The sequence below is a fragment of the Coturnix japonica genome, chromosome 20 (assembly GCF_001577835.2).
Source record: "Coturnix japonica isolate 7356 chromosome 20, Coturnix japonica 2.1, whole genome shotgun sequence".
Taxonomy (NCBI): Eukaryota; Metazoa; Chordata; class Aves; order Galliformes; family Phasianidae; genus Coturnix; species Coturnix japonica.
In genome coordinates this window covers 9,294,926-9,308,847 of record NC_029535.1, presented here as the reverse complement: position 1 = coordinate 9,308,847, position 13,922 = coordinate 9,294,926, and the positions used below count along the sequence as shown (strand labels likewise).

The following is a 13,922-nucleotide window of genomic DNA, read 5'->3' as shown; positions in this document are numbered from 1 at the left end:
ACGATGCTGGGTGCATTTGCAAGCAATGGCAGCACGCAGTGCGTGCATGCAGGATGCTGGGTACACATGCACAGCTCCCAGGGCTCATGCACGGCTTGGGGGCATGCAGAAGGCATGAAAAGCATGCATATACATACAGGGGGAGGAAGGAAAAGCACGGAGAAGGAGGGGGGAACACAGGGCAGGCCGGGGGGTCGTGCAGGGCTGTGTAAGGAGCAGGGACAAGCATGCACAGCTGCAAAAGCATTGCAACAAAGCGTGCACAGCTGCAAAACCATTGCAACAATGCATGCACAGCAGGCAAAGCGTGCACAGCATGCTCACCGTGCTGCACCGCTGTGCCCCCAGCTGCCCCCGAGCACCCCCAGCCGCGCATGCGTACACCGCAACTCCGCCACTTATTTCGCAGGCGGCTGGGGCCTAGTCGCTGCGCTAAATAAGTCCCGAGAGCGGAGCCGAGGCCTGTGCGCCTGCGCGCCGTCAGCCCGGGGGGGGCCCCGAGAGCCGCTCGCCCGGCGGATCCCGCAGCCCCCGGCCCGTCACAGCGCCCCGAACCCGCCGCCCCCGAGCCCGGCTCGGCTCGGCCCCCGCCGCAGCCCCCGGAGCCGCAGCGAGCGGAGCCGCGGGGCCTCGGCCTGAGGTAAGCGCCGGGCTCGGGCCTACCTACCGCGGGGCCTCGCGCCTGCACGCCGCGTCCGGCCGGGTCCCTGCGGAGCGTCAGGACGTTACGGCGGGAGACGGCGGCAGCGCCCGGCCGGCCCCCACACAGCACCCCCAGCACTAATACTGCTACTGCTCCTCATCCCCGGCCTACAGCGGGACCAGAGCCCCCCTCTGTGCCACCCCACGCTCCCACCTCCATACAGCCCTGCACCCCCAACCCCCCTTTATATGCACCCCCCATACTGTATCTCCTTTCCTCCTCCATGCATGCCCCATGCGCTGCCTCTGCACCCCCCCACCCCCAAAGCTTCCCAGTGGTGCAATGCTATTCTTCCCACCCCCCAGCCTTCCCCAGTCCTGCATGGGGTCACTGTTTGTAGGAGCTCTGTGACTGTAGTGATGCCCCCAGAGTGTGGGGATTCACCCCAAAATGGATCATAGGGGGCAGTGATAAGGCTGGCTAAAAGCCTGTCCTAGTCAGCAGCTGCAGAGCTGTGCTGTGTCCTTGCAAGGAGGGGATGGAGCAAAGATTCGGCTTTTCTTGCTGCCTGCTGTCCGCTCAGCGTGGTGCCTTGTTGCTGTAATAATTCATTGGGTTTCTTTCTCCTTGTTTATTGAAATGAAAACGTTGTAAGAGCAAGATGTTAATGAGAAGAGGCTTAAAGAGGGGTATGGGGGTGGAACAGATGTGCTTACAGTGCTGCTTGTATTGCACCAGGCTTGTAGCCCTGAAAGCACAGTGGTGCCTTTGGATGGTGGCTGAATCCTATTGCTTTGAGTGGCTCAGAGCTGGGCACCAGGAGTGCTGTGCAATGGCAGTGTGCAAGGACACGGCTTTTCCTACCTGCACTTGGCTGGGGTTGCTCACTATGAGGTCCCTGCCCATGGGGCACAATGGGGCTGACAGCATCTGGAAGGGTTAGTGGCTCTATGGAGATATACCCATACCACAGCCTGCTGTAAACATCCCCATAAGTCTGTTTTAACTCACCCCTGTCCTGCTGTCTCCCTTCCTTTGGCACTGCTGGTGGCAGAGCAGTCACTCTCTGTGTTGTGTCCCTGCAGAGCACTGCTCCCACAGCCCCGCCATGGCCACGCCGGACGTCAGTGTGCACATGGAGGAGGTGGTGGTGGTGACGACACCAGACACGGCAGTGGATGGCAGCGGGGTGGAGGAGGTGAAGACGGTGCTGGTCACCACCAATCTGTCCCAGCATGGGTAAGAGCAGAGGGGACCTGGTGGGATGGATGTGGACTCACCGGTAACTATATCAGTGTTTTATCCCTGTTTCTTTCACAGTGATCCACTAAGCTCCAGGCAGTGGATATTATTGCACAGCTGCTGGGCACAGTGCAGCAGGGCTTGTGCTTTGAGGTTGGGCTTATCAATAAAGTGCTGGATGGGGCAGCACTGATCCAAAAGCAGAGCCAGCTTGGGTGACGTGGGTAGTACTCTGCACCCAATTCCTGTCCCACCTGTTGCAGTGAGCTCTGGGACACGTGGGCTGTTGGCTTCTCTTCTCCTCCATCTTTTCTGCTCTATGCCCAGTATGCATTAGTGCTCCAAGCCCATTTTGGCAGGCAGAAGCCCCCAGCTCACATCTGGTGCTGCCTTTGGGTAGCTTTACCCACCTCAGGTGTTCTCGTGCTCCCACAGAGCAGGCAGCAAGCAGCTGCTTGTTGCTCTCCAAAATATTTGAGTCCTGCTCCTGCTATTTCTGTGCTCTGGGGAGGGGCATCGTGTTTCAGCTTTTAGAGCACCACGCAGTGGCTGTGTTGCAACCAGAGTCAGATCTGAGCAGGCTCTGCTCCATGTGCAGTGCTTCTCCAGCACTCACCCTCCCTTCTCCCACCTGTGTGTCCTCCCAGAGACATGAGCAGCTGCATCCCAGCATTGTCATGGCAACTGGTGGGGACACTTCATCTCCTGCTGCAGTCCTTCCAGAATGGAATGGGAGAAGGCCAAAACCAGCCCTTTTTTGTGTGTGTTCCCCTACATCTCTGTAGCAAACTCCATGCTGCTTGATTGACCCCATCAGCAAAGCTCCTGGAGAGGTCTGAGGGCTCTGGTGTAGGGAAGATGAAAGTGGAGTGTTATATTAGTGCTATATGTATGCAGGGCTGTAAGAGGGGGAAACAGGGGAGTCTGTAGCTTGTGCTGTGTTCTCTGTTCCCAGATCTGTTGAGCTGCAGCACATTGCTTGTACCATGCTGAGGTCCCCTGAGCAGGAAGCAGCCTTTGTGTACCAGGTGCACTATGTGTTGTTTCCAAGGAATTCCTTAGGGGAATTTGACAGAGGCTCCTAAGGGAGAATCTGACCCACAGCCCAGCTGTGCTGGCAGCATCTCTGCGTCCCCTGCCTCTGTACCAACCATGGCTGCAGGGAGAAGAGTCAGATTTTGTGGGAATAACTTCTGAAGCAGTCTCCTCTAAACATCACACCAGAGACAGCAATTCCACGCAGCTTCATTTTGTGTTTCTCTCTTGCCAGTGGTGACATAAATGAGGACACTCTGGAGACAGAAAATGCAGCTGCTGCGGCTGCTGCCGCCTTCACAGCATCCACACACCTGAAGGAAGCAGTGCTAGGTAGGTCTGAGCTGCAGCTGATGGGGCTGGGCTCCTTGGAGGCTGCTGAGAGCTGGGGAGACCTGCTGCCGCCTGGCAGGGCTGGGGGTGCTCCCACATCCCTCTCTGCCATCAGGAGTGCTCTGTGGGGTGCCCAGCATGGGGGATGCTGCTCTGTGTCAGGGATGTTCTCCAGGGCTTGGGGAGGGCTGGGTGCTGCTGCTGCTCACTGGAGCGCTGCTGCCCTCTCCTGGTGTGAGATGTGTCCTTGTGATCTTACCAGCTCTTGGCTTTTTGCCGCAGACAGATGTGATGTTGGCTTTCCATCAGCTTTGGTTTCAGACAATAGTGGATTCTGAGAGCGAAGGCTGTAACCCAGCTGGGGCTGGGAGCCTTCAAAAGTTACGTTCACCCATATTTGAGAATGTATGATCATCCTAATGCCACCATTCCTTACGTGGTTATCAAGAATTGGATTTGCAGCCCTGGCTGCTGATTTCTCAGATTTCATGCATTCAGCTATGGGAGGATTTATAATTCATATGGATGTTTTTGCACTGTTTCACCTGAGCAATTTGGATGGCTGGATGGCAACATGCGAGTGAATTGTGACCACAAAACCCCATTCCCACCCATGGTCCTTGTGTGTTATCTACTTGTGCTGATCCCGACCTTCAGCACTGTGTTGGGTGCTGCAGCTCACATTTCTCTCTGCTCCATCCCTTGCTCTGTTCCCTGTGAGAAGTGAAGATGGCTGAAGACGAGGACAGCTTGGAGGCAGAGATCGTGTACCCCATCACCTGTGGGGACAGCAAAGCCAACCTCATCTGGAGGAAGTTTGTGTGCCCAGGGATCAATGTGAAGTGTGTGCAGGTGGGTGTGGGGCTGTCCCTGCTTCTGCTCCTGGCTGGGAAGGACCTGAGCTCCTTTGTGCCCACATCATCCTGTGTGCTATGCTCGGGTTGGTGACTCAGTGGGCTTTTTTGAGTCAGAACCACATCATGGTAGGAGAGGGAAAGAGTTTTGGGTGTAGTGCCTGCTACTTGTCTTGCTCCATCTGAGCAGACCTGGCTGGAAAGATGCTTTCCCCATTTAACAGCTTCACTCTGGAGTCTGAGGAGTTTGGGCTCTTCTGCTGTCTATTCATTTAGCCCATTAAACACTGCTTTGGGGTTTGCCTGAATCTGGAGGCTGCTTTTAGCTCAGCTCATGGTTTCAGATCCGGCTGGGTGTGTAGGGCAATAAACAAAGGGGCAGAACATGCTCCTGGTACAGCAGCACCAACTCCCTGCAGCTGGTTTTCCGTGCAAGCAGGTGTGCTCCAAGAGGGGTCAGAGGTTTCACTGATAGCAGTGGCTGTGCTCGGTAGCAGGAGGTCAGAGGCTGAACAGGCTTCTCCTTCCTCACTTACGCAGGGCTGTGTGCACAGGGATGTGCTGGGCAGCCCATGGAGGCCATACAGCCCCATGCAGCGCTGCAGCAGCTGAGGCAGTGAGCTGTGCACTGCTGCTTGAGATCGCCTGCATCAGCCCCAGGTGTTTTGCTGTTCAGGGCAAGCAAGCAGGTTGGGCATTCAGCAAACTGCTGTGTGCTGCTTGTACCCCAGGCTTTGCCAAGCAGCTGCCAGCTGCATGTCTTCAGCTCTGAGCTGGTGGTGCTCCAAAAACTGTTTTCTCAAAGGTGGGGGATGCCTGCCAGCCATCTCCAATGCTGATACTTCATTTAAACATGTTGAGTCCTGGCATGAGCTGCCCAGGTTTGCCTGGTGTCATCACCAGGAGCAACGTTACTCATTGCTCACCTCACTGACGCTGTGTTTCTCCTCCTGCAGTTCGACGGACACCTCATCAGCCCCAAGGAGTTTGTGCACCTGGCAGGAAAGTCCACTCTGAAGGACTGGAAGCGGGCGATCCGGATGAATGGGATCATGCTTCGGTCAGTCTGCACGGCAGCAGATGGGATTTCTTCTTGCTGGGTTGGAACAGAGCCTTCTACATGGTTGTTGTGTTGAAGAGGGCACTGATGTGCTGCTGAATGCTGGCCCCAAATATTGTCACCTGATGGCTTTGCATATCCTTGTGGACAGGGAATAATTTGGGGTAGCAAAACCCCAGGAGTTGTAGCACTTGAACCCCTTTGCATTCCCATGAGGTCCTAAGTGAGCACTGCAGTGCCCAGGGGTCAGGCTGTATTGTGTGCAGTTCTGTTTGGGCCGCAAAGCATGGTCTGCTCGTGAGTTAACACTCTTGTTGCATTATGGCTGCTTTAGATCAGTTTGTTGGTTTTCATATTTTCCCAAGGGCTTATTCAAAGCTTATTTATGGAAGCATTTACCTCCTTTGGCCTCAACTGTAGCAATTAAATTCTTCTATGTTCTTGAACACCAGCCTGAGACAGGTTCAGTAACACCCACATCCCTGCCTGTAGGCAGCACCTCGTTCCCTGGGGACTGCCATGCTTTCCTCATCCTTTCACAGGGTGACACTGCATCTGTCGGTGTCCTTCTGCTTTGATGCATGAGTCTTGTTACTCCTAATAGCTTTTGTTCCATGTAGGTTCTGCGTAATAAGCTTGTGCTGGGCAGGGCGGGCCCTTGGGGAAATAAGGCGTGTAAGGGATGTGTGATGGGGAGCTTGCAGGCTGCGGGGGGATGCCAAGGGTTCACTTGGCTTTGGTCTTCCCAACTTCTTCTTTCGCACATGAGTCTGTGTGTGCAGCTGTGAAAAAGAGGAAGGCTGGGTGAGATCCTTCCTTGAGAATTGGTTATTTTTTTTCTTTTCTTTTTTTAGTCCTTCCTCCTCATTTTAGCTGTTGAGGAAAATTTCCCTTGAAAGCCATCAGCCCGCTGTAGGCAAATGCTCTCCCTTCTTCCTTCTGTTCCCACATGGCTGCGTTTTGCTGAACCTATTCAGAGCATCCTTGGCCATCCCTCATCTCGCTCCTGGCACAGCGTGGCAGGGCTGGGGGCTCTGGGATGTGCAGAGCAGTGGTCAGAAGCAAACTATGTGAATCTCACCCTATATGCCTCCCTCTTGGGGGTGAGAGAGACTCAGCCCATTGGCTGGTCCTAGGAGCCAGCGATGTCCTTCTGACTTATCTATGATGGCATCTTTCCCTGAATTCCTTCTCTTTTAAGTCATTTTACTCTGTTTTCTTTCTTTCAAGTGGAGCTTGGGTAGCATTAGTCAAACGTACCTTTGTTTTGTAAAGTTTACTCTAAAACTTCTGCTAGCTTAGAAAAACAAGGTAGTTTATCAGTTTCAGTGGTACCATCAAGTCTCCATCCCTACAGGAAATTTGGCTGCAGGACATCCATCCCACTCCACGCTGTGTTGTTTTTGGAGTTAGCATACCAGGCCTCCCACCCAACCCCAGTGTTTGCTAACAGCAAAGGCTGCAGGTCACTTTGCTTAGGGAATGAATGAATTATCCACTATGTTCTACCCTGAAGGTTTCCATGCTGTCAGGAAGTGGACATTTCAATAAGTCTTTTCAATAAGTGGCCAGCATTGAGCAGGCTGTGGTTGCTGCTTTAAGATACTCTTAGCGAATGGTGCTTGTAAGGAGGGGAGAACTTGGCAAGGGATGCTCAGACCTTTGTCTCTACCACTGCAGCTCCATGTGCTGCCTGAGTAGGAGCTGCTCCTCCAGCTGAGCACGTGAGCATGTCCCTGTGTTTGCTCCCTCTCTTGCAGGAAGATCATGGACTCGGGGGAGCTGGATTTCTACCAGCACACCAAGGTCTGCTCCAACACGTGCAGGAGCACCAAGATCGACCTGACCGGTGCCAGGGTGTCCCTGAGCAGCCAGACCTCCACAGAGTACATCCCTCTCACTCCTGCTTCCACAGATGGTACGTGCAGCAATTCCTGGCACCTTTGCAGCAAAAGCTTTGCAGAATTAAAGCAGAACTGGTGCCGCATACCCAACGTCCCTTACGATTGCCTCTCTACTATATTTTGCTTAGCAGTTTGCTTTTATTCCTCCTTTTCCCCTTGCGTTGTTGCAGGATTTCTCATAGCAGAACTAGGCATTGCTCTCAGTGCAGGGAGGCAGTCCCCTCTCCCCATTGCTCTGTAATGCTGCATGACCGAAGGGAGCTGCCCTTCTGGCACCCTGTCCTGTGTATTTGAAGCAATTGATCAGTGAGCAAACAGCAGTGGGGATGTGATGGGGGCTCTGTCCCAGCTGTTGTGTCTCACAGTGGTCACAGCCCCCAGGGCTGGTGTGGTCCCCAGCAGTGCAGGGTCAGAGCCCTCCTGGGGAGCTGACTTCAGCTTGAATAATGAATGGGCTCTCGCTGAAGGCTCCCTGGCTGAATTATTTATTGGGTTTTGTCTGGTGGAAGATTAAAGAGAACAGGGGAATACAATGGCTTCTGTATCTGCTCTTGTGCATGTAGTTTATAAAACTGGATTCAAATGACGTTGCAGCTCTGTAGCTTGAGCCCTGAATTTAATTTGTCCTATAATTACAGGCAACTATTATATTGGAAGCTATTTCTGAATACTTTTTCTTAACTCAGTTTGCTTTTGAGAGTTAAGAAACACTCCTGAGAACTCCAGAACACATCTGTGGGGCAGTGAGCTGCCAGCATGAGTTAATGATGGCCCTGGCTATTAGCTCATTACTGAGGGATGCTGCAATAAGCACAAAGCCACTGAGGTTTGGTGGGGAAGGAACCACCCCCTGCAAAGCTTTGGGACCCCTATGGTTTGTGGGTCTGGCAGATGGCAAACTGGCCAGAAGGGACTCCAGGATATCAGGTTTGGAGCACTGCTTTGAGAAATAAGGGTGTATGCAGAGGGGGATGGGAGGAGAGCGCTCTTGGTCTTGTGAAAGGGTTGCATAAATAATCCCTTTGGTATTGCACTCCAGTGTGGAAAAATCAGCTGTGGCCGCACAGCGCAGCTGCATGGCTCCTGTGAAAGTGGCCCCACCCAACCAAAAGGGGCAGTTCCAGCAGTGTAGCAAGGAGAGCATCCCTTGGAAACAGCCTGTGAAAAACAGGAAAAAATCAGGACTTGGTTTTCTTTTTTTTTTTTCCCTTTTCCTTTTCTGCTATTGGTTGCAGTGAATGGATCCCCAGCTACAATTACCATAGAAACATGCGAGGATGCAGGCGATTGGACCACCAGCATTGGAGGTAGGGCTGCATCTGGGCGGAGGCTGAGGGTGATGTAGGAGAAGTGGGGGTGGTGGGGACAGGGGTCAGGGACGAGGAGCAGGGCCCATTGCTGGAGCTGCCCTGCCCAGACCTCCTGGTGTCAGCCCATCTGTTTAACTGCTGCATCGGCTTGGGATGGAATTGTTTCTAAGCACTGGAGTGTCTTAAGTGTGGTGTGGCTCTCCGGGGGTGGGAAGAAATTAATTGGAGAGCCATTAATTGTCTTCTGTGGTCCTCTGGAGTAATTGGAGCTGGAGAAATAGATGTGGGGCTGAGGGCGTTGGGTTCTTGGAAGAACTGTGCTGTGGTCACAGCCTTGCACCTGTGTGCTGAGTCCTGAGCCGGAGGAGTGGGCTCTCCTGGCACAATGTCCTGGCTCCTCTGTGTGCTGCAGCAGGATGGGATTTGTCCTTCTCTCTGCCCTTTGGGTACTGGGAGACCTCACCCTTATATGGGACAGAAGGCACATCACAATCACTTGGAAGCCGGTTAATGTGCAACTCCTTTTTTTCCCCTAAGAGCCATGAAAACCCCACTTCCACCTCTGAGGGTTCTGAAAAAGCTCCCTTTCTCTTCCCCCAGATGACACCTTTGCGTTCTGGCGAGGCCTGAGGGATGCAGGTCTCCTGGACGATGTCATCCAGGAGTTCCACCAGGAGCTGCTGGACACCATGCGGGGTTTGCAGCAGCGTGCACAGGACCCCCCCCTGCAGCTGGGAGGTGAGCAGCTGACAGCAGGCACTGGGCTAAGGGTGTCCCTTGGGAGCTGTCATGACTCAGACTTGTTACAATCAGAAATGAAATAGAAAGGAAACTTGTTTCTGCACTTTATCATCATAAGTGTATGCAGACAGCCCTGTTCTCCTTGGTGCTGGTGCAGGAGGGCAGCTCTGAGTGGGAGCTGGAGGTGGTCACAATTCCTTCAGGTTCTCTGGGCCCTGGGTTTCCCCTGCTGCTTTCAGGACACTGGGCAAGCATTTGGCTCTAGAGCTGGAAGGAATTTAGGCCATTGCAAGCAGCTGCTGTGCCAGGAGCCTTCTTATCGATCCCTGCTAAGTAGGAGAGTGCTGTTTATCCAGGAGTGACCTCCTGTACTTTCTCACCACTTCTGCCCAGTTCCTTGTGTTGCCCTCACACAGGCTTTGGCTGTCTCAGCTGAACACCTTTGCATTCAGATATCTTGTTACCAAACCATTTGTGTTCCTCTGTGTCTTCTCTTCCTTTAAGACGCTGTTCTACTCAACAACGTGGTGCAGAACTTCAGGATGCTGGACCTGGTCAAGAAAGTCCTGGCCAGCCACAAGTGCCAGATGGATCGCTCCAGGGAGCAGTACACGCGGGATCTGGCAGGTATGCTCCCACATATCCAACAGTGTGGGTTATTTCTGTGTAAGGCAGCAGGTCTGGTGTTAAACTGGTGCTTGTGGGACCCATGCTGGAGCTGTGGGGATACTTGATATGTGCTGATTCCACTCTTCTTGCAGCTCTGGAGCAGCAGTGTGACGAGCACCGCAAGCGTGCCAAGGAGCTGAAGCACAAATCGCAGCATCTCAACAACGTGCTGATGACTCTGACTCCTGTCTCTGTCCCCACGCCTTTAAAACGGCCCCGGCTCACCCGGGCCACCTCCGGACCAGCTGCCATCACCTCCCAGGTGCTGTCCCAGCCAGCGCAGATCGCCGTCACCCCGGCCGTGCCGATGTCCCAGCTCACCAGCCTGCCTCTGGGCAAAGTGGTTTCAACTCTCCCATCCTCAGTGCTGGGTAAAACCCCATCCCAGCCTCCTGCTGCCAGCTCTCCAGCCTCCCCACTGCTGGGTGGCTACACCGTACTGGCCTCCGCTGGCAACGCCTTTCCTGGTGCAGTGGAAATCCACCCAGACACTCCCAACGTGACGGTGCTGAGCACGGCGGCAGCCACTGCTCAGGACAGCAGCACAGTGGTGAAGGTGCTCAGCCCTTTCCAGCTGTTGGCGCTGCCAGGGCTCGGTGCTGCCATCCAGAACGTGACACATGTGGGTGGTGGTGGTGCAGTGCTCAGCGTGCCCTCCGAGGGTCCCACAGCTGAGCACACCGCTGCCATCGAGGTGACTGCTGTGGCCGATGAAGCAGAGCAGAAGTGAAGGAGAGGGCCCTGCCTGGAGGGGACATTCGACACGGCGCTCGGGGGATCGGCCTTGGGTCTGCGTGGTGCAATGAGGGGCGTGGGTTAAGGAGGCTCAGGGCAGCCGGAGCTGGGAGCAAGGAGGTGTGTGGGGCAGGCAGCGAAGGGAGGGGAGGATGCCTGGAGGAGATGAGGGCAGCAGCGTGTTCTGCCCTGATGGGAGGAGGTCTGGAGGAAGAAAACAAACAAAAAAGCAAACAAATGAAGGTGAAGTGTTCATAAAGCTTTCCTCCCTGCTCTCTTGGGGCACTTCCTCCACGCTGTGTCTGAGGAGCAGGTTGGGGTGTAGCATGAGCTTCAGGAGCGTGGAGCACTGAGCTGGCACCGAGCCGGCTGCTGGGAGCCCACAGGCAACAGTGGGAGGAGTGTGGGGCTGCTCACCGTCCCTGTCCTGCAGCACATGGGGGGACGCAGAGCCCTGGGGCTGACCCTTGGGTGCAGGCACTGTGAGTGGGTGGCCCAGGTCAGAGCGAGGAGGATCCCAGGTTGTGATTCCCCAGAGGAACCCAGAGGGCCGGGAAGAGCTGCCACTTCTGGGGTTTTTTGGGTCTCTTTTTCTATTTTTTTTCTCAAAAGCAACAAAAGAAACCCAGTTTTTAGGGTTTGTTTTTAGTTTTTTTTTGTTTTTAATGGAAGGCTGTGAGCACATTTACTGCAGTGAGGCAGCACGGGGTGCTGGGTGCAGAGTGAGGAGCTGAGCGGCAGCAGCCCCATGCCCAGCATCAACACACTGTGCTGGCATCCATCATCGCCTGCTGCAGGAGGATGCTCTGAAGGAATGGGGCACTGCCCTTAAGTGTGTCCCGGTGTTTGGGTGCTGGGAGGGGCTGGGTGCCTCAGGTGTGGGGTTTTCTATGAGCTCAGTCAGGCAATGGCAGGTTGCTTCTATCAGCTAATAAACGTGGGGTTTTTGACAGAGTTTTGCTGGTGTGTTGCTTTTCTGTGTCTTGTCATGATGTTTAAAGTGAAAATGCAAGTACTTATAAGTAATGACATCCATATATATATGTGTGCTGTACTTGTTACCATCCACCCATCAGAGCTGGGAGGAGGAGTGGTTCCTCCCTCCAGGTATGAACTGTGCTTGCTTTCCCTGCCCTGACCCAGGCCCAAAGCCCCATGTGGAGGCTGAGGCTCTCTTTGCAGGGCTGCCATCCATTAAGATAACACTGTGATTTTCTTCTTTGCTATCTCTGTACTTGGGACACCATCAATAGATCAGTGTGAGCAGCAGCACCAGCTGTGCACCATCCCATCTTCACCAGCAAAGCTCTCCAAACCTGGTGACCCTCCCTGGATGTAAAGCAATAGAAGCTGTGCAGGACTTGGGCTGGGGATGTTCTCCATGCCCAGCAGGCACAGGGTGCAGCCTCAGCCCTGTTGCACGCTCTGCTCTGGGGCAGGAGGGCAGCGCTGCAGAAGCAGCCCATGCAGCGGAGCCACTTGGCAGCCCTGCGGTGTTTCCCCACTGCTGCTGTGTGCAGATAACGCTTGGAATGGAGCCCACAACAGGGATGGGTTTGGGACTCCACGAGGAGAAAAATGGCTGAGTTGTGTATGACGATGTACACAAGTGTATAAACAGAAACATCAACACGAGGCTTGCTGGCTTCGGGCTGAAAGCACCAAGGATTCACCCATTAAGATGTGAGCAATACACCCAAGGTAAAGGTCCGGTGCTGCTGCTCTTGGTTTCTATTCTGGCTGGTTCTTCAGCCCCGTATGCAGCAATGGTAAACCACCACTCGTGGGTGTGTGCCTCGGGGAGAGGCTTCTGCCCTTTGCTCGGTGACTCCAGGCTGTGCTGCAGCCCTCCCTGCTCTCACCTGCAGCCCATGTGGGTGGGGAGCACCTGGACGCAGCAGCTTTCAGTTCTCCCAGCTCTAACGGAGCTCAGCCTGCCCCAGCCCCGCTGCTGCCGCTGTCTGCTGGTGCTGCAGGTACAGAGATGCTCCAGCCCCATAGGGACCCCCCGTGGGCAATGAGTGCCAGGCGATGAGCACTGAGCGAGCGCAGGGCTCCCCCACAACCCCCCTCCTCCCGCTTCCTCCTGCAGGAGGAATGGAAACCGAAACCGGGCTCTTACGGCTGGGTTCGTCTGTCTGAAATGAGCCGGGTTTCGGCACACCCCCAACCGCTGCTGCCGTGACGGTGATGCAGCTTCGCCCTCCTCACTCAGCTCCACTCCTGCTCCTCACCCCCCCGCGCTGTGAGCACGACCTGCACTTTGCATTGTGGAAAGCCGATGTCTTCCCCTGCCCCGACTCACAGAGCTGCAGCGTTATGGGAAATAACCCACCCGTAAAATAAGGGTGAGCCCTCGGTGCTCTGTGTGAGCCCGGCTCTGCCTGCGTCGTGCAGGGGAGGGTTTGTTTGGGTTTTGTGGTTGTGGTGCTTTATTTCTGAGTGATAATGGCCAGCCCAGCACTGACTGGGGGGGATCCGTGCCCACGGGCAGCACTGCTCAGCATCGCAGCATCTGTTCCTGCTCTGCGCTCGGATGATGCCTTCCTCAGCCTTTCCGTTGCATTTTCATGGGGAAAAAGAATCGGTTCCTCCCCCCCCCAGGGTGACCCAGCGCTGCCCCAAACCAGCAATGCTCCCAATGAGGAAGAGGCCACCAGGCTCAGTCTCAGCCCAGGGTGACAGCAGGGTCATGTCCTGGGCCGCCTGCCCTTTGCTAATAAAGCACAGCCCAGTGCATGGCCCCACGGCTGTGGCCCCACTGCCATCGCCCCATGGGGCTGGCAGAGAGTGGGGTTTTCAGTGCATAGACCTGAGCTGCCCATCGACCCACTGCTTGGGTTGGGTCAGGTCCAGCTCTGCGCTATGGGGCCGGGAGACATCGAGCATCGTACCCTGTCTGCCCATCCTTGTTGACAAACACCAGGAGCCGCTCTGTGCCCCTCCTTCCCCATCTGCTCGCTCTGCCTGTGAGCTGCTGCCGGCTCCTCTGTGCTTCCTGCAGCTGCTTGTCCTGCAGCTGAGCCGTCTTTCCGCTCACCCACGATGGTTTGCAGCAGGACTCAGAACCCCACTGCCAGCATTGAGCCTCTCCCTCCTGTCCCCTGGCCCTTTCCCAGCTGCTCACATCTGGAGGAGCCTTAGTGCTGCCCAATCTCTTTCCAGAACGAGCTGGATGTTGGCATGGAGATAACTTTACAAGGAGGGAAAGCTGGGGCTGCAGAGCTCTGAGCGCAGTGCCCATCCCAGTGCTGCCCCTTTGCCTGGGCGGTGACACAGTGCACAGCTGCAGCCCTGCAGCTCAATGGGGGCTGCCACAGTGTGGGGAATCCTCCTGGGGGACTCCATTGGCCTTCCAATGGGTTTGTGCCTTTTTGGGGTCAGGCTGCGGTGCCA

At 55.1% G+C, this 13,922-nt stretch overlaps 1 protein-coding gene across 1 annotated transcript; it reads left to right on the top strand.

Annotated features, from left to right (window-relative positions):
* Nucleotides 1–563: 563 nt before the first annotated feature.
* GMEB2 (glucocorticoid modulatory element binding protein 2) lies at nucleotides 564–11,481 on the top strand. The gene is made up of 10 exons (XM_015881928.2): nucleotides 564–640; nucleotides 1,729–1,882; nucleotides 3,156–3,253; nucleotides 3,978–4,105; nucleotides 5,064–5,167; nucleotides 6,928–7,085; nucleotides 8,307–8,378; nucleotides 8,982–9,119; nucleotides 9,627–9,749; nucleotides 9,884–11,481. Exons 2-10 carry the CDS (start codon nucleotides 1,752–1,754, stop codon nucleotides 10,519–10,521), a joined length of 1,590 nt encoding a protein of 529 aa, XP_015737414.1. The 5' UTR covers nucleotides 564–640; nucleotides 1,729–1,751; the 3' UTR covers nucleotides 10,522–11,481.
* The last annotated feature ends 2,441 nt before the right edge of the window (nucleotides 11,482–13,922 follow it).